Raw genomic sequence first — 19,274 nt, 5'->3', positions numbered from 1 at the left:
ATTCTAGATTGTGGCCATCGCAATGTCCTCCCTGGTAGCGATGCTGTACTGCTGTTTCGGGGGACATGGCCTTTGCGGGGAGCTGGCAAGAGGATGCATGGGACTTTTGTGTCATCATGTATGAATACATTTGAGCCTGGGATGATCTCCATGGTCAAAATCTAATTTTTTTAAGGGGAAACCCAGTGCCAGTGAGTGGATTCTGACTCATTGTGACCCTAGAGGACAGGGCAGAACCGCCCTAAGGTTGTCAGCTTTACGGAAGCAGGAGGCCTCACCTTTGTCCCACAGAGCCGCTGGCATATTCCAACCGCTGACCTTTCAGTTAGCAGCATGTGCTTAACCACGGAGCTACCAGCATACCAAAAAGGGTGGGTGTGAGGGCGGGGTGTAAAGAGCCCGCCCCCCACTCTGAGAGTGAGTCATCTCAGTGGAACAGCCTGGTGACCTGACAGAAACGTCGTAGTCCAGAAGTGCCCAAGGAGCAATTCTGTTCTGTGTCTATTGCAACTGACGGGATGGGATGGTGAGTGCGTGGAGATCTAGCCTGTGCTTCCTTTCCAGAATGCTAGAAATACCGAAGAATCATAAAACCCTCTGGATTCCCCTCCATCAGCCTTACATGCCGGCATCCCTGCCCAGGACGGGGAGACGGATGTGAAGAGTGTCAGTCTCAGAAACTCGGGGCAGTTCTACTCTGTCCTGTAGGGTTGCCGTGAGTTGGCATTGACTTGACGGCGATGAGTTTGGTGTAGTGGTTGTGTTGGGCTGCCATTCACATAGTGGGCAGTTCAAAACCACCAGCAGCTCCCGTGAAAAGAGACAGTCTCGGAAACCCACAGGGGGTTGCTGTGAATCAGCAACCTTGACTTGATGGCAGCAGTTTGGGGTTTTTGAGGGCTGGGGTGACAGGAGCCCGGGTAACCACTGTGCTGCCCCCTGGTGGAGGCACGCTCTGATGCCCCACGGGTCTCCCTTAGTCTGTTGGGAAGTGCAAGTCTCTGGGGCCGGGGACTTGACATGAGTTGGAATTGACTTGAGGGTGCTATGTTGGGTTAGGTTTTTGTTTATCTATTTTTATTTCTGGTCTGTCGTTCCCTCAGAGCTCCACTGAATTTCCCTGACATGTTCAGAGGACCGGCACAGAGACCGGCTGTGCTAATTTTGGGCAGCCCTGCTGGCAAGGTGGTTCCAGTTAGGCTGAGGACCACGAGGTCAGCGGTTGGAAGCCACCAGTGGCTCCTCGGGGAGAGAGATGAGGCTTTCTGCTCCCATAAAGAGCGACAATCTCAGAAACCCAGAGGGTGGTTAGGTCTACGACCCTGCTTTCCAGGGTTCCCTCAGGTTGGCATCGACTGAGGCAGAGCCTGGGGTGGGGTTGGGACTTTGGGGCTGGAAGTCACAGGGTAAGGAAGGCTGTCTTCTTCCTAGAAACATTGTTTGGGTATTAGACACAACACTGGGGTTTGTTTATTTAGCAGCTGGGGGACAATTCTACAGAACAATCAATGTGGGGCACGGGGAACGGTTTCAACGTGAAAGTAGAGAATAGAGTCCAAAAGATCACGTCGGCGGGCGTCCAGTTGGAGTCGTCACTCAAGAGCACAGCGAAAGCTTCCTTCCGCGCAGCCCCGCAGGACAGGCTCGGCCGGAGAGCAGGTCTACTCGCATGGGTTCTGGATGACGATCAGGAGGTACTCCTTATCTGGGGGGAGAGGGGCCACGGGTAAGTCACATTCAGGATGTGAGTAGTTCAAGGCCTCGCATGGACCTGTGAGGACCGGCATAGGGCCGTAAGGCGTAGCTGAGATGAGAACACAGGTGCTGACAGGCACGGTTCAGATTCGGGGGATTCTGATTTACACATGCGCCACAGAGACATTTGCTGTCAGGCAGATGGAGGTGAGCAGTGGGCACCATTTGGCTCGAGTGCCCCTGTTTTTCCTTCAGGGATTGAAGTGTCTGTGTGGGTTGCAGCCTTCTGGTACACCATGGAGTGGTGGGTTTAAGGCCCTGCTGGCCTCTCATTGACTTTGATCTTTTATTACCTCTCCCCAAGCTTCAGCTCTACAATTTTTCTCACCAGCTCCAGGGACTCTCTATCTTAGACTTACTACCAACAAGACCTCTGACCAACCAAACCAACCTTACTGCCATTGAGTCAATTCCAACTCATAGTGACCCTATAGGACAGGGTAGAAAGGCCCGTGGGTGTCCGAGACTGTCAGTCTTTATGGGAATGGAAAGCCATGTCTTTCTCCCATGGAGCGAGTGGTGATTTCAGAAAACTGACCTTGTGGTTAGCAGCCCAAGGCATAATTCCTTTGTCATCAGGGCTTCTGAGAAGGAGACCTACATTTCCTAAATTTCCTGATTGTTAACAGTAAGTTCAGGCTGTTTGGAAATGTTGATGGCTCACTTTACACTGCAGGTTGGACTGTTCAGATTAGAACTGCTGCCCTTAAAAAAAAGCCTCAGGCTACATATGTCATGTTGCTGTGTCTTAAAATCTATACTTCATCGTCTCTGAGACGAAGATCTCACCCAGGGCAGGAGAAAGGAGCTTTTTACACAGGGGACAAAGGGCCCCGTTACCTGGAGCAACCATGATCTCGTGTTTCTTGGACCGGATTCTGAGAAAGGTGAGGTCGTTCTGTGGGTCGATGTCTCGGACTGTGCTCCTGGCCTTCATGGTCAGCTGATGGAGAAGCCCTGCGTACTGGACCGTGGTTGAGTTGTCCAAGGTGGTTCGGATCGGGATGCCTGTCATGAGAGTTTGTATTTAGGGCTTGGCTTTCATGTCTGATCATGAAATCACCGTCCACCTTGTAGAGATCTTGGAAAGTACTGATATTCAATCGGGAGCCCTCATGGTGCGAAGATTCAGGGCTGGGTCTGCAGTTCAAAGCCAATGTGGGAGGAATGACCTAGGGGTCTAGTTCTACCCTCTGTCTGACCGGGTCGCTGTGAGTCAGATGGCACTTTGAGGACTAAGGTGTGCCTGACCCAAGCTATGGTATTTTCGATGGTTGCACAAGCATGTGAAAAGTGGGGCGTTGCATATGGAAGACTGAAGAAGAACTGATGCATTGGAATGAGGGTGCTGGCAAAGAGTATTGAAAGTACTGTGGACTCAGCGAATCCAGGACTGATAACCCTCGGGGCCAACAGTGAGAGTAGAGACACCAGGAGGATTAGGGGAGGGTTGGGGGAGAAAGGCGGAATTGATCACAGGAGCAACTCAAACAATGGAAAAGTGAGTGAGGGGCAACGGAGGATGATGTAAGATATGAAAATAATAATCTATAACTTATCAAGGGTTCATGATGGAGGATGGGCAAGGGAGGGATGGGGAAAAAATGGGAAGCTGATATCAGGGGTTCACGTGGGAAGAGAATGCTTTGAAAATGATGATGGCGGCATATGTGCAAATGTGCTTGACACACTGGATGGAATGTATGCATTGTGATAAGAGTTGTACGAGCCCCCAAATAAAAGCATTTAATAATAATAATTAAAAAGTACAAAAGAACAAATACGACTGTCTTGGACGAAGGACAGTCAGAATGCTCCTTAGAAGCCAGGATGGTGAGCCTGTGTCTCACGTACTTTGGACCTGTTGTCAGGAGAGACCAGTCCCTGAGGAAGGGCATCCTGCTGGGTCAAGGAGAGGGGCAGTGAAAAAGAGGAAGGCCCCCAACAAGATGGAGGGACACACTGGCTGCCACACGGGCTCCAACATGAGGCTGGCGGGGGGCTGGGGGCGTCTCTTCCTGCTGTACACAGAGTCACGGTGAGGCAGGACCGACCCAGCGGCATCTGACACCACCACCAGGACTCGGGGAGCTTGACAGTGTAAAATGATAACATATTCTAATTGCAAAGGGGGAAGAAAACACGATGGGTGTTTATCATATATTGGTGGAAATTTCAGTTGATTTCCTTCCAGTCTTTTTTGTTGCTACACAGATTTTTCAAAGACAGCTGAAAACCAAACTATATTTGTCAATCTGACTACTGGCTTTTAAAAATCATTTAATGTGTAGCACACATGCACTCCCTGTTGATGGAAATACCACCCACAGTATCTTTTGCTATTGTTGCAAACATTGGGATAACACAGCCGGTGCCAATTCGACACTGTCCTGTGTACAATTCAGTGGGCTCCATGTTATTCTAACGAGCCGCCCAGCTTACCATCTGATGGCTCTAACCAAAGAGACCAACCACACTGCCATCGAGTCAGTGTCAACTCACAGCGACTCTGCAGGGCAAGAGAGAATGGCCCCTGTGGGCTTCTGAGACTGTAACTCTTGATAGGAGCAGAAAGCTGGTCTTTCTCTCGTGGAGAGCCTGGTGGTTTCGAACTGAGGACCTTGTGGATCGCAGCCCAATGCGGAACCACTCTGCTACCCACAGGGCTCCTTTTAGGCCTCTATCGTAATATAATTCATCTCCTAATGTTGCATCGTTAGATTGTTTGTCATCCCTGACCCCGCCGTCCCCCTCCCCCGCTTTAATCGTGTGATCCACATTTTACTGCATGATTCATTTGGAAGTTGTTCACCAGTACAGCAGAGTACTGTGATAATGTTAACCCATCATTATACAACACCCCCCCCCCGCCCCTCAACATCCTTTCTTTAGCAATGCTAGAACTCTGGTGATCTTTCTTCTACCCCAAGGCCGGAGAGACGAGGCTTTCCCAGGCCTGCAAGAGGGTGCAGCCAAGGGGCTTGGGGGTTTCTTCCTGACTCCTTGCGCGGCAATTTGCAAGCCTTCAATTGTCGATTAGGACACATAATTCAATAAAGCTGTGGTGTGTCTGCCTGGCACTCAGTCTTGGTTAAACATTATTAAACGGAGCTACTTGCCTGCTCTTCTGCTCCACGAGACAAGGCTAAAACAGAACCTATTAATTTAGCTGAAAAAAATTCTTGCCAGACACATATGCAAGTATAATTCAATTCAGTTCAGATCCATCTCTCTCAGTTCAGTTCAGTGGACACTTACCAGGGCCCTCCTGTGCCAGGCGAGGTCCTGGGTATTGGACAGAGTTGGCCGTCGGCCAAGGGACTTTGCAGGGATATGACTGGCAATTGTGCCTTTGACTCAGAAGGGCAAGTGACAGTGCATTTGGGAGGGTTGTGGAATCCCTTAGGTACCGGATTCCAAGCAGAGCAGTCAGTGTCAGCCGTGGCTCGCGGTTCGCATGTGGAAAATGCAGGCCCAGAAGCAACTGAGCTGGATGGAGCACCCAAGGGTGAACTCACCGCACGCGGTTGGGGTCTTGCCATGATTTTTCTTTTCTTTTTTTGATGTGTAAGGAAGAACTTTTTCACCAGGACATGATTTTATATCAAAAAGGCATTCCAGCCCAGTCCAACTCAAGTCCATGGGCCCAAGGCAAGGATCTTCACAGTCTGTCAGGACATATGTCGAGAGCCTCGATTTTGGCTTTGAAATAGACACATGATCTTTTTCTGTTCAGAAAATCACTACCTTGAGGATAAACAAACAAAAAAAACCCCAGAGCAAACAAATCCCCAAAGCCGCTGCCCCTGAGTCGATTACAACTCATGTGGTGCAGTGGTGACCATTGGGACGGTGAGCTCTAAGGTCAGCCGTTTGAAACTACCAGCCACTCTGCAGGAGGAAGGTGAGGATCTCAATGCTGGTCAAGAGTGACGGTCTCAGAAACGACACGGGCCAGTTCTACTCTGTCCCAGGAGGCCCCCGGGAGATCTCTGGTACAAGTCTTGTCAACACACAGCACACCAATAAACAAAAAAACCACTCCCTGACACTGAATGGATTCCAACTCATAGCAATCCTGTACGGGTGGGTGGAGCTGCCTTTGGGGGTGGCCAAGACTGAAACTCCTTATGAGAGTAGAAAGCCCCATCTTTCTCTCACAGAGTGGCTGGTGGTTTTGAACGGTTGGCCTTGGGGTTAAAAGCCTGACTCTTAACCCACTAGACCACCAGGGCGACTCAGTAGATTAAACCAGAGGGTGGCATGGATAGAGAAAAGCATTCAGCGAGGACAGGTTTGAAGGACCGGCTGCTACTTCTGGCACCATCACAGGCTGGGCACTGCTGCAGCAGACGGCAGGAGCTCTCTCTCTCACACCTGGCGGGCAGGTGGTAGGCTTTGTATCTTGAACTAGCTGGATGGCAGGTGCAAACCCCCAGCCTTTGCCGGACCCACTTTTGCCGCTTGGTTCATTTTGCTTTGCGTCTGGAACTGTGAGTCCCGTACAAGAGCCCTGCATTGCTCGAAGTCTAACTAAGAAATGGGCCCGGGATCAGGTCTTGGGAGTGTGGCTGGCAAGATTATCAGTCAGATGCTCTGCCTTATTTACGCGATTCATGACCTGAGTTAATAAATGAAGCAGCTGGCCTTTCTGAATGGTGAATGTGCACAGCGTCAACACGTCCATGTCCACTTATCACTCACGGTGACAGCCCTGCGGGACAGGGTAGACTGCCCCTGTGGGTTTCCAAGGCGGAAACTCTTTATGGGACTAGAAAGCCACATCTTTTACCCAAGGACCAGCTGGTGGTTTTGAACTGCTCATCTTGGGGGTCGCAGCCCAATGTGTAACCACTATGCCACCATGCTAGATGCTTAATAATAATAAAAATCAGCAAATAGCTACTGGGATCTTGCTGTGCATCCCGCTGGCAAATGTCAATGGAACCCTGGTAGTGTAACGGTTACGTGTTGGGCTGCGATCCGCACGGTTGGGCGTTCAAAACCACTGGCAGCTCCATGGGAGAAAGACGGTTTCTGCTGCTGTAAAAACAAGCAGTCTCAGAAACCCACAGGGGATCGGTATGAGTCAGCACTGATTTGATGGCAGTGAGGGTTGGAGGGGTTTGGGGGGGGGGGTCAAATTTAAAATAATTTCTTGAGAAGTCATTTCAGCACATGGTTTAAAAGTGACCCGCTACCTCTTCTGAGAGGTCTATCAAGTATATGTGTTTGTGTCTGCAAAATTTTAGGGTTTCATTTGCTAGTCTGTACGTTCATTTTTTAAAAACCTTAATATATGTGCGGGATTATCCCATTTAATAATCCCAAAAGCGGTCATTCTTCCTGATAACTGCATAATCGTCCACTGAGTGGATGGGTGGTCCTAACGGAGAGCCTCCTGGTGGCGACTGAGGGTGTAGTCTGGCTCTTATAGACAAGGCCACAGACTATTCCCGCATGTGTGGGAAGGGGGTTCGAGAAGCTTGGGGAGACATCCCACTACCTTTCAACTCCACTTTCCGCCACCTTTCTTCAGCCCCGTCGTAGGTGTGTGAGTTGGGATAAGGTCCCAACACAGACTAGCTGGACAGAGTGGGAGTGTCTTCAGATGGGACTTGCTGGCTTTCTGGTCCTGACTCTATCAGCCTGGCAGGCTGGTTCTCATCATATCCATTTGTCACCCTCGACTGTTCACTGGTACCTGGGATAACACACTGTGCTTCAAAAATCAATTGGATTGATGGCCTGCCTGAAAAGATTGAATGAAATTCAAATGATGGAGGGCTAGGAATATGGAGGGTATTTAAAATTAAGGGCCAACAGAAATTAAGCATATAGCTATGAATGTATTATTGCTCTATATCCATCCATCCATTTGGCTTCTTACATTTGCCAACATGATGCAAATATGAAACAAACAGGTGCCCTGGTGGTGCTACTGGATAGGCCTTGGACTGCTAACCGTAAGGCCGGTGGTTCAACCAGCAGCTCCGAGGGAGAAAGGTGAAGCCATTGGTTTTCTGAAGGAATTAAAACCCAGAAACCCTAAGACTCGGAATTGCCTTGATAGCAGTGATTATGTATGTGTGTGTTTTATATGTATGTCAAGGGGTGGGCAAACGTGTGCATCCAACTCAAATGATCAGTGTCGCCATGTTGTTTAAGTCCTACGTCCCCCAAGTTGGCCGATCTTTGGGATCACCTGGGGATCTGGTGAAACCACAGATCCCAGGGCTCCTCCTGCTAGAGAGGCTGATTGATTAGGCTGCAAATGGAGCCTGCGGGCAGTAGTTTCAACAGACCCCCTGGTGATCCCAACATGGGTCAAGTTTGGGAAGCTAGGTTGTAAGCAAGCAATGGTCCTCTAAGTGGGAAGTCCACGTTAACAATGAGACTGATCCAGTGAACAGCGGCGCCCGTCAGCACTGCGCTCAAGGACGACATCTGCTTTTCTGGCCACACATAGGATGTTCATGTTTCAATGACACTGGAACCACAGGAGTGTAATTAACATGTCAGACATGATGCGATCTACACACAGACGCACGGCCGAGGCCTACGCAACCATGAATTAAGTCTTAGAATCTGTCACCGTCATTGGTCTCGGTTTAGTAGATAAACGCCGCTTGGAGAAAGCAAGAACCATAACTAAGTGTGTCAGCTGAACGTTCTCGGTGGTAATTTCACCGTGCCTCTGAGTGATGCAAAGACGCACTATAAGAAACAGCACACCCATCTTCACTTGAGCGGGCCACGGTGCATATCCACGCACATTTGGTTATACTCTGGTCATTCGCCTTTGGCCATACGCTGTCACTAACCAAGCCCTGGTGGCACAGTGGCTAGCTGTGAGAGGTCGGAGGTTCAAACCCACCAGTGGCTCTGTGGGTTTGGCAGAGATGACAGCTTTGGAAGCCCCATGGAGCAGTGCTACTCTGTTCTATAGTGTTGTTATTAACTTTATGACACAGGTTTGGGCTGGATATTTTTTGGGGGGCAGGGGCGATTCATCCATATCCCTGTCATGTACTCTGGTTAGGAATAATCTGACCATAAGAATAAGTGCATCTTGATGACTTGAAGGGTGCGGGGGGCATGGATTAATTTGGATTTCAGGTAACTACTGTGAGTTCCGAGAATTTCTGGAACATGCCAAGTGTCATAGCCTCGTCGAGGTGAATTAGCAGAAGCTAATGGGCATTGCAGAGAACACTTGCCTGCCTTTGCAGGGAAGGAGAGTGAATTGAGAAACCTCGGGAGGAGAAGGAGAGTTACTTTTAGTCCCCCTCTACAGGGGACTCACCGGAGCCTCCTCCCTTTTCATGCACCCTGCTTTTCAGAGTGGCTGTGTGCGCCCAGCTGTACAAGTGATTAGAACATTCTGGCTGCTGTCTTGTTGCCTGCTTTCTTCATCTCACATTGTGAGCGGTCTTCTGTGACTAAATATTCCTCAGCATTTTACATAGTTCAGTGGTTTGTCAAGTAAATATTTCGTAACTGACTTAAAAAATGCCCCTCCTGGTGAGATACTGAGACTTGTTTATTGCTACTACGATGGTGTTCTCTCGCAAACACACACACACACACACACACACACACACACACACACACACTTCAGTCAGTATCCTGAGATCCCAAACCATTCCTTTACCGCTCCCTTGAGGATGAATCCCTAAGTGTGGAACTACAGATCAAAGAGTAAGGATATTTTCAGGCACTGGTGGCATGGTGGTTATGTGCAGTCCCTCTAACTGCAAGGTCAGAAGTTCAAAACCACCAGCCTCTCAGCTGCAGAACAGCCAGGCTCTCTACTCCTGGGGAGACATAGGCTTGGATACCCACACGGGGCAGTTACATCCTGTCCTATGGGGTCACCAAGAGTTGGAATTGACTGGATGTCAGTGAGTTTGTTTGAGTTAGTTTTATTGCATAAATAAGTAACTAAATCCCCCATTGAGTAATGAATCATTTTTATTTCTCTGTAGCCACATCAGTGTTTTCTCCGTAACAGACCAATGACAAGTCTGCACACCCAGTCTTTTCACTCTAATCCTCTTCAGGGTCAGGCATGGTGCGCTTGGCAACTATCATCTCATTTAATTGTCACCACCGCCCAGCGTAGGCCGTTCCCCCAGGTTATGGGTGAGGAAGTGAAACGCGGCATTTAAGCAGGATTGCCCCATCAATGTGGACTGGCCGGTTGGCGTCACAGGAGGAGAAGGGGTGGGGATCCAGGTCCCAGTGCTGAGGCGGGGACAGGCTATTTCTGTGGTGGCCCCGTGGCCTACATGGAGTGGCTGCTCTGCCTTCCAAGGAAATGCTGTGGGTTTGTGGCTCTCTTGCTTTTACAAATGCTGACTTGTCACTGAAAGGTCTCCAACAGGGACTCTCAAGAGGTCTCCACCAGTGTGAAAAAAGGGGGCTGTGTGCCCAAGACCATGCTATGTGGCTTCTTAATAAGTATGAGAGACAGACAGACAGACAGACAACACCAGCAAATTTCTGGTAGGTCGACATGTTTTTTCATTTAAAATGTATTGACCCTTCTAATACAGTAGCTCCAGAAGCTACCCTGAGGATGATAGTCAAATGGGACGGCATTGATGTTCATGAAATACGTTAAAAAAGCAATTTAAAATAAAAACCAAACTCTGTACCCTTCACAGGGTTTAAACAGAACTCAAGTGCCCACCACCACAGTCTCCTTATCTGAAAGATAAGGCATTCCAATTAGACAATGGATAGTGTTCCTTAGAAATATCCGTTAAGTATGTGCTATGCCGTGTTCATATTTATATTCCCAGCTCTTTGCAAAGTGCGTGACGCTTTTTTAGGAAATGTTCGGTCAACAAACGCAGTAGCCAAAGCAGACTGAAGATGCTTTTGACTGTAAATTCTAGGATGTTTGTCTCGACACCTGCTGCGACACACACCTTCAGGCGTGGTGAGCTTCTTCTCGTGGGGGAGGCAGCCTGGGGGAGACTTACCTTCCGCATTGACGACCATAGTTCCAATGACCCCTTTGTGACTCTGGATCCTCTTTAGCGTCTCCTCCACCTCTGTCTGAAAGACAAGAAGCTCAGTACACAAAAGGGTCTTGGGTGCCCAGACACACTAATGTGTCCAAAGACACCCAACTCCCTTATCTCTCTACACCAAGGAACTGGACTCCTACCACCTTAGGGATCTGAAGAGAGTTCTAAAACGGTCTAGTCCTCCAGACAAGGCCACACAAGACCTCCTGGGGATGCAACCCTGAGAAATGGCTTGGGGGCCTGAGCCCTTTTAGAAGCAGAAAGCTTGCCACCTCCTAAGCACTCTTTTCCATTTTATCACTTCATGCTGCCCTCCCTCCTTCCTCCCATTCTCTTATCTCTCCCAACTTTCTATAAAAAAGGTTCTTCACAGCAGAAATCTATGCCAGCTCATCACCGCACGTTGTTCCTCGGTGTTCTCTCTGGCCCCATTAGTGAATTCCTTGTGCACATGATGCTGGTGGGGTTAGGTGTCCTTGGGGCGGGGCCAGCTCAGAGACTCTGTGTACAGCGGAACGACATGCACTGCCTGAGCCTGCACATGCTATGCTTGAGTCCATTGCTGCAGCCACTGTGTCTACCCATCCTGTCAAGGGTCTTCCTCTTTTCTGCTGCCCCTCTACTTGACCAAGCAGGATGCCCTTCTCCGGGGACAGGTCTCTCCTAACAACATGTCCAAAGTATGTGAGCCGATGTCTTGCCACCCTGGCCTCTGAGGAGCACTCTGGCTTTGCTTCTTCTAGGACGGATTGGTCTGTTCTTTCCACATGGATAGTCCTTTGCTCTTTGGAAAACAGCAGCACAGGAGTCCCCTGTCTGTTGCTTTATGAATCATTCCTGAATGGTACCTAACTGCGAGTCCATTTATAGAAGAATATTTCACAGAAGCATAACTATGGCTTGGATCTCACAGCAAGCTAAGCATTCAATCATGAATGATTATGTTGAAACCTCATGACTGGGTTTCAAACTTATGAATGAATCTTTTGTGTATAGAGTATTTTCTACTAGGTTTATTTGCCTCAGATGTACAGACGCAAAATTCAAGAATGATCTTTTTAAAACCTGTACGCTGTTCACAACTGGGTTATCAGGAGATGGCCTGCCGCCATCTGCAGTCCCTGGATATGCATTTTGTGATATGCATTTGTTCTTTAAATATCACACAGGTGAACATTATGCTGCTTTAGTCCAAAAACCATTTCCTCTTGCACGTACTGTGGGCGCACCCTGGGAACTCCTCCCTCTCCCTTACCACATTGGGTAAGGTGTTTTCTGAGTGTCAGACATCCATGTATTAGATTTTGCTGCTATCGGTATGTTTTTTAGTGATGAATACCTCTGAAGCGGACAACCTATTCTTTCTGTAAGAACCAAACAAAACTCACTCCATAGTCAGTGCTGACTCATGGTGACCCCCTGTGGGTTTCCAAGACTGTAACTGTTTGTGGGAGTAGAAGCCCAGTCTTTCACCTGCAGAGCTGCTGCTGGTTTCCAACTGCTGACCATGCAGATTGCAGCCCAGTGCATAACCACTGCACCACCGGCCTCCTGCTGCGCAACAACTCTGTGATGTGTGGGAAAGCGAGGATGCTGCTTTGAGGACTAAGGTGCCCCCAACCCAATCCATGGGGGTTTCGTTTTCCTCAGGCATGTGAAAGTTGGGCATTGAGTAAGAAAGACCGCAGAAGCAGCGATGCATTTGCGTTAACGTGGTGGGAAGAAGTACCGCAGACTGCCAAAAGAACAAACACATTCCACTCGGAAGAAGCACCAGCACAGTGCTCCTTTGAAGCAGGCCCGGTGAGACTGCACCTCACATACTGGGTGCCTGTAGACATGAACCCCTGGAAGAGGACATCGTGCTTGAGAAATAGAGAGGCAGCAAAAAAGAGGAAGACCCTTGTGTTAGTCTGGGTAACTACAGAAATAAATCCAGATAGACTCATTTGTATATAAGAAAGAGATTTATAGACAAGAGCAATTGAATATTGAGAAAACGTCCCAGCCCAGTCCAGATCAAGTCCATAAGTCCAATATTAACTCATATGTCTGATGCCAATCTATAAAGTCCTCTTCAGACTCATGAAACACATGCAATGATGCTGAACGCAGAAGGATCACAGGCCAGTGGGTTGGAAGTCTTGTGGATCCAGTGGATTGTAAGCATCTCAGCACTGGCAGGGGTCGCTATGTGGCTTCTCCAGTTCCAGAGGTCTGCTTGCATCAGGGTAGGTCCATGTGGCTTCTCCAGTCAGGTTCAGGGAGTGAAGAGAGAGAGAGAGAGAGAGAGAGAGAGAGAGAGAGAGAGAGAGAGAGAGAGAGAGAGAGAGAGAGAGAGAGAGAGAAAGGTGTCTCCTACCTCCAAGGAGAAAATACAGGAGTTCTCAGAATTCTCAGAAGGCCTTGCCCACACAGAGGTCTCATTGGTTATATCTTGATGGTCAGGCCAGACTCCACCCCTTTACTCGGCATCCTCTCAAACTGACATCAGATTATGGAACTACCACAACCCTCAACTAGACAGACAGACACAACATTCAACTCAAACATCAGAACAGTTGTGCGGATGGCGCAGGACCAGGCAGCGCTGCCGTCTGATATGCACAGTGAGAACTGACACGAGGACACCTAACAACAAGTCTTAGATCCACCAGTTTTGCATTCTTACTTCCATCTGTACTACCGAATGAGCATTTTCCTTAAGTAAGTTCATTATCAGAGGAAAGTAGACATCACTACCATACATAGAAATTTGGTCAAAGAACTGACAGGAGGAAGGCAGTAGGCATTCATTAAATTCTACTTCCACAAAGGCTCTGAGCCTGCAGCCTGCTCCACTGGGGACCAAGGGACATTGCCACGTGATCGTGGCATTAAGGATCTACTATCATGAGAAATGTCCTGGAAGGAATCAAAAGAATGTTGTAACCATGTAATTCTCTGTGTTGTTTGAGAATCTGGGCCATTGCTTTGAAGTAACTAAGGGTGGTCTCTCACGTTGGAAATCCTGTAGTCGTGCATGGGTCCAATCACTTTTCACACTTTTTGTCATCTTTAAGGAAATGTCCAAGTTCCTTACAACCACTGACTCCTTCCCTCCTTAAAAAAAAAAATTCCTTTCTCCCTTCATTCTGTCTCTACGATTCCCCTCGCTCATGGCCATAGAGCCAATGCTGGCTCATAGTGACCCTATATGACAGGGCACAACTGCCCCATAGGGGTTTCTGAGATGGTCCATCTTTACAGGAGCAGAAAGCCTCATCTTTCTCCCAAGGAGTGTCTGTCTAGTGGTTTTCAACTGCTGACTTCACAGCTCGCAGTTCAAGGTGTAACCCACTCTGCCACTAGGCTCCCCGATACAACCTCTTCATCTCCGTCATGGTGAGTTTCTCTTACCAGGGGGTACTTTCTTTGCTCTTCTCTTTCCACCTTTCCCCAGACTCGACTTTCTCCCCTTCTCTTCTTTCCTGCCTCATCTCCCCTGCCTTTTCCTTTCTCATCTCCTCTTCCTATTCGGATCCCTTCCAACCCTCTGGAAATCCTCTACCATCTCACCCTTCCTTTCCCAACACCTCTCCACCCGCCCCCAGAGATCTCCAAGCCCTTTCAGGACCTTCCACCCCACCCCCACCCCGAGATCTCTCCAAGGTGCCCCTTTACAGGTAAAAAACCCAAACTTTCTGCCATCCAGTTGATGCCAACTCACGTCCCTCCACAAGCTCCCCTCCCTCTCCATTTCTAGCCTGCCCAAAGCTTCGCCTGTGGAAACTTCGTCCCCGCCCCCAGAACTTCCGTCCAGGGCCTTCCCCCACGCCCCTCCACATGGCCCCTGGAAGGCGGGTCGCGGACGAGACCCCAATTTTACCATGGCGCTGTGTGGGCCGCAGGACTCGCCTTCTCAGTCGGGCGCCAAGGCTACCTGGCTTGTCAACAACGCTTCCAAGCGTTGCTAGGAGACAGGGGCGGAAGTGACCTCACGCATGCGTCTGAGCTGCGCCTGCGTGCACGCGGGTCGGCGCTTCCGCCCGGTTCGCGGCGCGGAGCTTCGCGGCCGCCGTTGCGGGGGCGGGGCTTACGGTCGGCGCGCGGAAGGGTTCGCGCCCGGGTCCCGGGAGACCTCGCCTCAGGTGGGCACCGCCGGGGCCTGAGCCTGTGGGAGCGCCAGACGAGGAGCAGCGGCCGTTTATGTTAAAAACGAAGCAAGTGTTTCTGTTAAATTAAGCAAGAGGTTTTTTAAATAACGATTCAAAGATGGACCTTTCGGGGAACCACCTGTTAGAAAGTTCCTAGGAGCCTCCACCCTGTATGCGTTATCCCCAGTTTTGCGGCAGCCGGAGCCCTGGTGGCGCAATGGTTTATGTGTTGGGCTGCTATCTCAAGGTCAGCACTTCGAAGCCGCCAGCCGCTCCTCGGGAGACCGATGCGGCTTTCTACTCCCTTCGAGAGTTCCAGACTTGGAAACCAGGAGGCAGTTCTGCTCCGGCCTCTAGGGTCGCTGTGAGTCTGCATGGACTCGACGATGGCAGTGAGGTTTGTACAGAGTTGGCAAGACTGTAGGTGATGGTGTAGCAGGTTGTCTGGGTCCTAAATCCACATGTAATCCTTGACCAAGAATTTCTGTTGGCTGCCCTACGCAACCGTAGCCTCAGTTTCCTACGCTGCTGAGCTGGTTCCTGTTATAAACCGGGTTGGGCCACTCTGCAGAACAAGCTTCCTTGATCCGCCGAGCTGCTACAGCGAACCAGAGCCCAGCACCCAGTGGAGTCCACCCCGTTAGGAGGCTTTAGTATTCTCTTTCAGTGGAGTCCTGGTGGTGGTGTGGTTAAGCATTGGGCTGCTAACCTCAAGGCCGGCAGTTTGTAACCACCAGCTCCTCAGAAGGAAAAAGAGGAGGCTTTCTACTGTGGTCAAGAGTTAGAATCTGGGAAACCCACAGGGGCTGTTCTCCCCTGCCCTACAAGGGTCCCTGTGAGTAAGAATGAACATGGTGGCAGAATGTGGTTTGGTGTTTTGGCACTTCCCAGTGTGGTGTGCCTGCACCACTTTAGATGTTTCAGAATAGACTGCTGCCTTGCTGTCCTGGCACATTGTGATTAGCACTTCCCTGTGCGGGTTTTAAGACCAGTTACAGCGCCAGACACTACTGCTCCCTAGGGTTTCCGTGACTGTAAGTCTTTATAGGAGCTCACTGCCTCCTGGCTCTGCCTTGGATCAGGTGGGGAATTCCAGCTGTTGGTCTTGTGGTCACCCCTTCACCCCCAAACTCCCTGCCGCGGAGTTGATTCCAACCCATAATGACCCTGTAGGTCAGGGCAGAACTGCCCCTGGGACTTTCCAAGACTAACTTTATGGGAGTAGATATCCGCCACCTCCGGAGGAACAGCTGGTGGTTTTGAACTGCTGACCTTGCGATTAGCAGCCCAACATGCATAACCCACTATGCCACATTAATACGTAGGATGCATACATACATAACAAATTATATATATATATATATATATGTGTGTGTGTGTGTAAAATCACATATACATATGGGGTCCCTGGTGGCATAATGGGTATAAACAAACAAAAAACAAAAATAACATCTTATTACCATCAAGTGAATTCTGACTCATGGGGACCCAATAGGACAGGGTAGAACTGTCTCTGGGCTTCTGAGACTAACTCTTCATGGGAGTAGAAAGTCTTACCGTCCAACTGCCTACCTTGTTGGTTTGCAACATTACCCACTATGCCACCAGGACATATGTACCCATGAATCCTTGCCCCAGACTCAGAACTCCAAACACATGGCCTTTGAGTGGATGCTGACTCAGCGACTCCATAGCATAGACTGGAACTGCCCCGTTGGGGTTCTGAGACTTTTAATCTTTACAGAAGCAGATGGCTTCATCATTCTCCCCTGGAGTAGTTGGTGGGTTCAAACCACTGATCTGTGGTTAAGCAGTTCATGGCAGGCCTATATAACAGTGGTTCTCAACCTGTGGGTCGTGGCCGCTTTGGGGGTGGAACGACCCTTTCACAGGGGTCACCCAATTCATAACAGGAGTAAAATTAGTTATGAAGTAGCAACAAAGAATTTTATGATGTGGGGGGGGGGGGGCTAGCCACCACATGAGGAACTGTAGTAAAGAGTCAAGACATTAGGAAGGTTGAGAACCACTGCTCTATAGGGTATCGGAAGCTCTAAATCTTTATAGGAGCAGGTAGCCTCATCATTATCCCACAGAATGGCTTGGGGTTTTAGACCACAGGTCTTTCAGTTAGCTTTCCAAGGCTTACCCAGCCCATGCACATGTGGTTTGCGTGAACAGGTATACACACGCACGCGTGCACACAGTCAGTTTGGATCGATGGCAATCCCATGTGTGATGAGTGAAATACTCAAGAAGGTTTTCAAGGCTCTGATCTTTCTGAAGCTGATGGGCAGATTATCTTCCAAGGCACCTGAGTGGGTTTAAGTCACCAACATCCCCTGGCTATTTCCCAGTGGAACCTCTAATTGATATACAGTATATATATCCACACTCCTTTCCTCCCATGTCCCAAACTGCAAGCACTCTTATGCTCCCATATGTGTGTAGCATCTCCCACTTAGTGGTCTTGTCTAATTTTAGTTGGTGCTTGTATTTTAGGTTAATTCATTATAATCTCTTTTTCTGGTTGCTAGGAGGAAAAAAAAGGTTTGCAAGAGGTAGTTAAGGAAGTCCTAACCATTGTCAGAGCAGAGCGTTAAGGCACTGATGGAGGAGACAGAAGTTAGAGATCAGCATGTCAGTGAGGGATGGTCAGAAATTGCTTGACCTCTGAAGGGCACTGATGGTACCCTTTGTAACCCGATAGGAAGAGACCAATGATTGTGTGAAGCACAGCTGGGATTTTTGTTACGGCTTTTGGGGGTTGAAGAGGACACACGTTGATCGCTAAATCACATCGCCATCAAGGACACATCTCTATCAATACCATGTTACAATGACCTTCTCTAAAACAAATTCCATTTGTGCTTCCACCTCCAGAAAGCAGTCTCAGGTGAACTGGCATGGGTATTGCTAGGGATGCCAGCTACAATCTCCATGGGCTTTTGTTCTGGGATGCTCTGGGATTCCTTGCTGACTTTGGACTAAGCGATCCATTTCCAGTCTTAAGCCCTTTTCACTTCCTGAGTTTTCAGCCATGCTCAGAATCTCCTGAGAATCTCTTGGTCTGAGTTGGGTTAGTTTAGTGTGTGTTGTATGTGTGTGGTGGTTAGTTCTAGTCACCGTCATGCTCTCCTCGATCCATCCCAGGAAATCCTGCTTTTCCAAAAGTGAGGTCACAATTGCCAACTAACCTTTCTGCAATTCTAGCATCTTACACTCTAGTTGACTTGGAAAGGATAACTTAGTCTGTGTGAGAGAAGTCTGCTCGTGTGTGTGTGTGTGTGTGTGTGTGTGTCTTGACTGATTACCTGTGTCTCCCATTTTGAAGTAATAAAAATTGGCACTTTCAGCAATACTGGAGGAATGGTGTGTTGAAAGCCTGCTTCTTGGGCTTTGTGGGTGTCTCTGACGAAGGAGATTCCTACTCATTTGTGTCACCCTTTGCTTTCTTGTAAAAACCAGAGGTAGTGCAGCGCGTCTGCCCCCATCAATCCGTGTACGCACTGAATGTGAATCCCTTCATTCCCAGAGTCAGGGTGTCACCCACCGTGAGTTGCTGACAGCGGTGATGACAGCAGAGAGAGAGGCTCCACGAGACAGGTGCTCACAGGAGGAGCCGGCTGCTGAGAAAGAAACACTGAGTAGCATAGCCCAACTCACTTCCAAGCTGTGGTTCAGTTTGACTCCCAGGGCAGAGGAAATCAATGAGGAGAATACGAGCCATTTTCTCCAAATTGATTCTCACTTCTAATGATTCCTCGGAGGTCATTTGCTTTAATTTTCATGGTTTTATTTTGTGTGTGGGAGCTAGTGAATGCCCACAGTGGTGCCAGAGGAAGACTGTGTGCACAGTGCCTGGCACAGGCCCTGCCCCTTCCTCGCTCTGTGAATTCCAAAGCCCTCAAAGGCAGAACTAGAGAGTGCCAGTGACTTCAGCAAGGTTTTCACAACGCTGGCCTAATGCTATAGAGTCACAGGTGTTGTTGACTCAGTTCCCATGAGTTGAATCCTACTCTTAGCAACCGTATGTCCAACAGGTGGAAAGGTTGCTATGTTTGACAGCCCATTGTTGTCGCCACTATGTCTCTCCATCCGTTAAGGGCGTGCCTTATTTTCACGTACCCTTTGCTAAGCCTGATATCCTCCAAGGAATGCCCCTTCTTGCTAACATGTCTAAAGTACATGAGATGAAGTCTCGCCTTGCTCACTTCTAAGGAGCCTTCCGGGTGTACTTCTTCCCAGATGGATTTTTTTTTAGTCCTCTGGCAGTACATGGTATAGATACAGTATTTTTTGTCAAACCCCTCCTCCCCCCGGAATCCAAAGGCATCGACTATTC

At 49.1% G+C, this 19,274-nt stretch overlaps 1 protein-coding gene across 1 annotated transcript; it reads right to left on the bottom strand.

Moving 5' to 3' along the window:
• Positions 1-1,436: 1,436 nt before the first annotated feature.
• DYNLRB2 (dynein light chain roadblock-type 2) lies at positions 1,437-14,765 on the bottom strand. Its single transcript, XM_075536922.1, has 4 exons — positions 14,662-14,765; positions 10,746-10,821; positions 2,596-2,763; positions 1,437-1,705 (listed from the first exon to the last, which is right to left on the bottom strand). Exons 1-4 carry the CDS (start codon positions 14,662-14,664, stop codon positions 1,662-1,664), a joined length of 291 nt encoding a protein of 96 aa, XP_075393037.1. The 5' UTR covers positions 14,665-14,765; the 3' UTR covers positions 1,437-1,661.
• Positions 14,766-19,274: the final 4,509 nt, after the last annotated feature.

Source organism: Tenrec ecaudatus, chromosome 18 (assembly GCF_050624435.1).
Source record: "Tenrec ecaudatus isolate mTenEca1 chromosome 18, mTenEca1.hap1, whole genome shotgun sequence".
Taxonomy (NCBI): domain Eukaryota; kingdom Metazoa; phylum Chordata; class Mammalia; order Afrosoricida; family Tenrecidae; genus Tenrec; species Tenrec ecaudatus.
The sequence above is the reverse complement of the archived record's forward strand: the minus strand, read 5'-3'. Positions and strand labels throughout refer to the sequence as shown.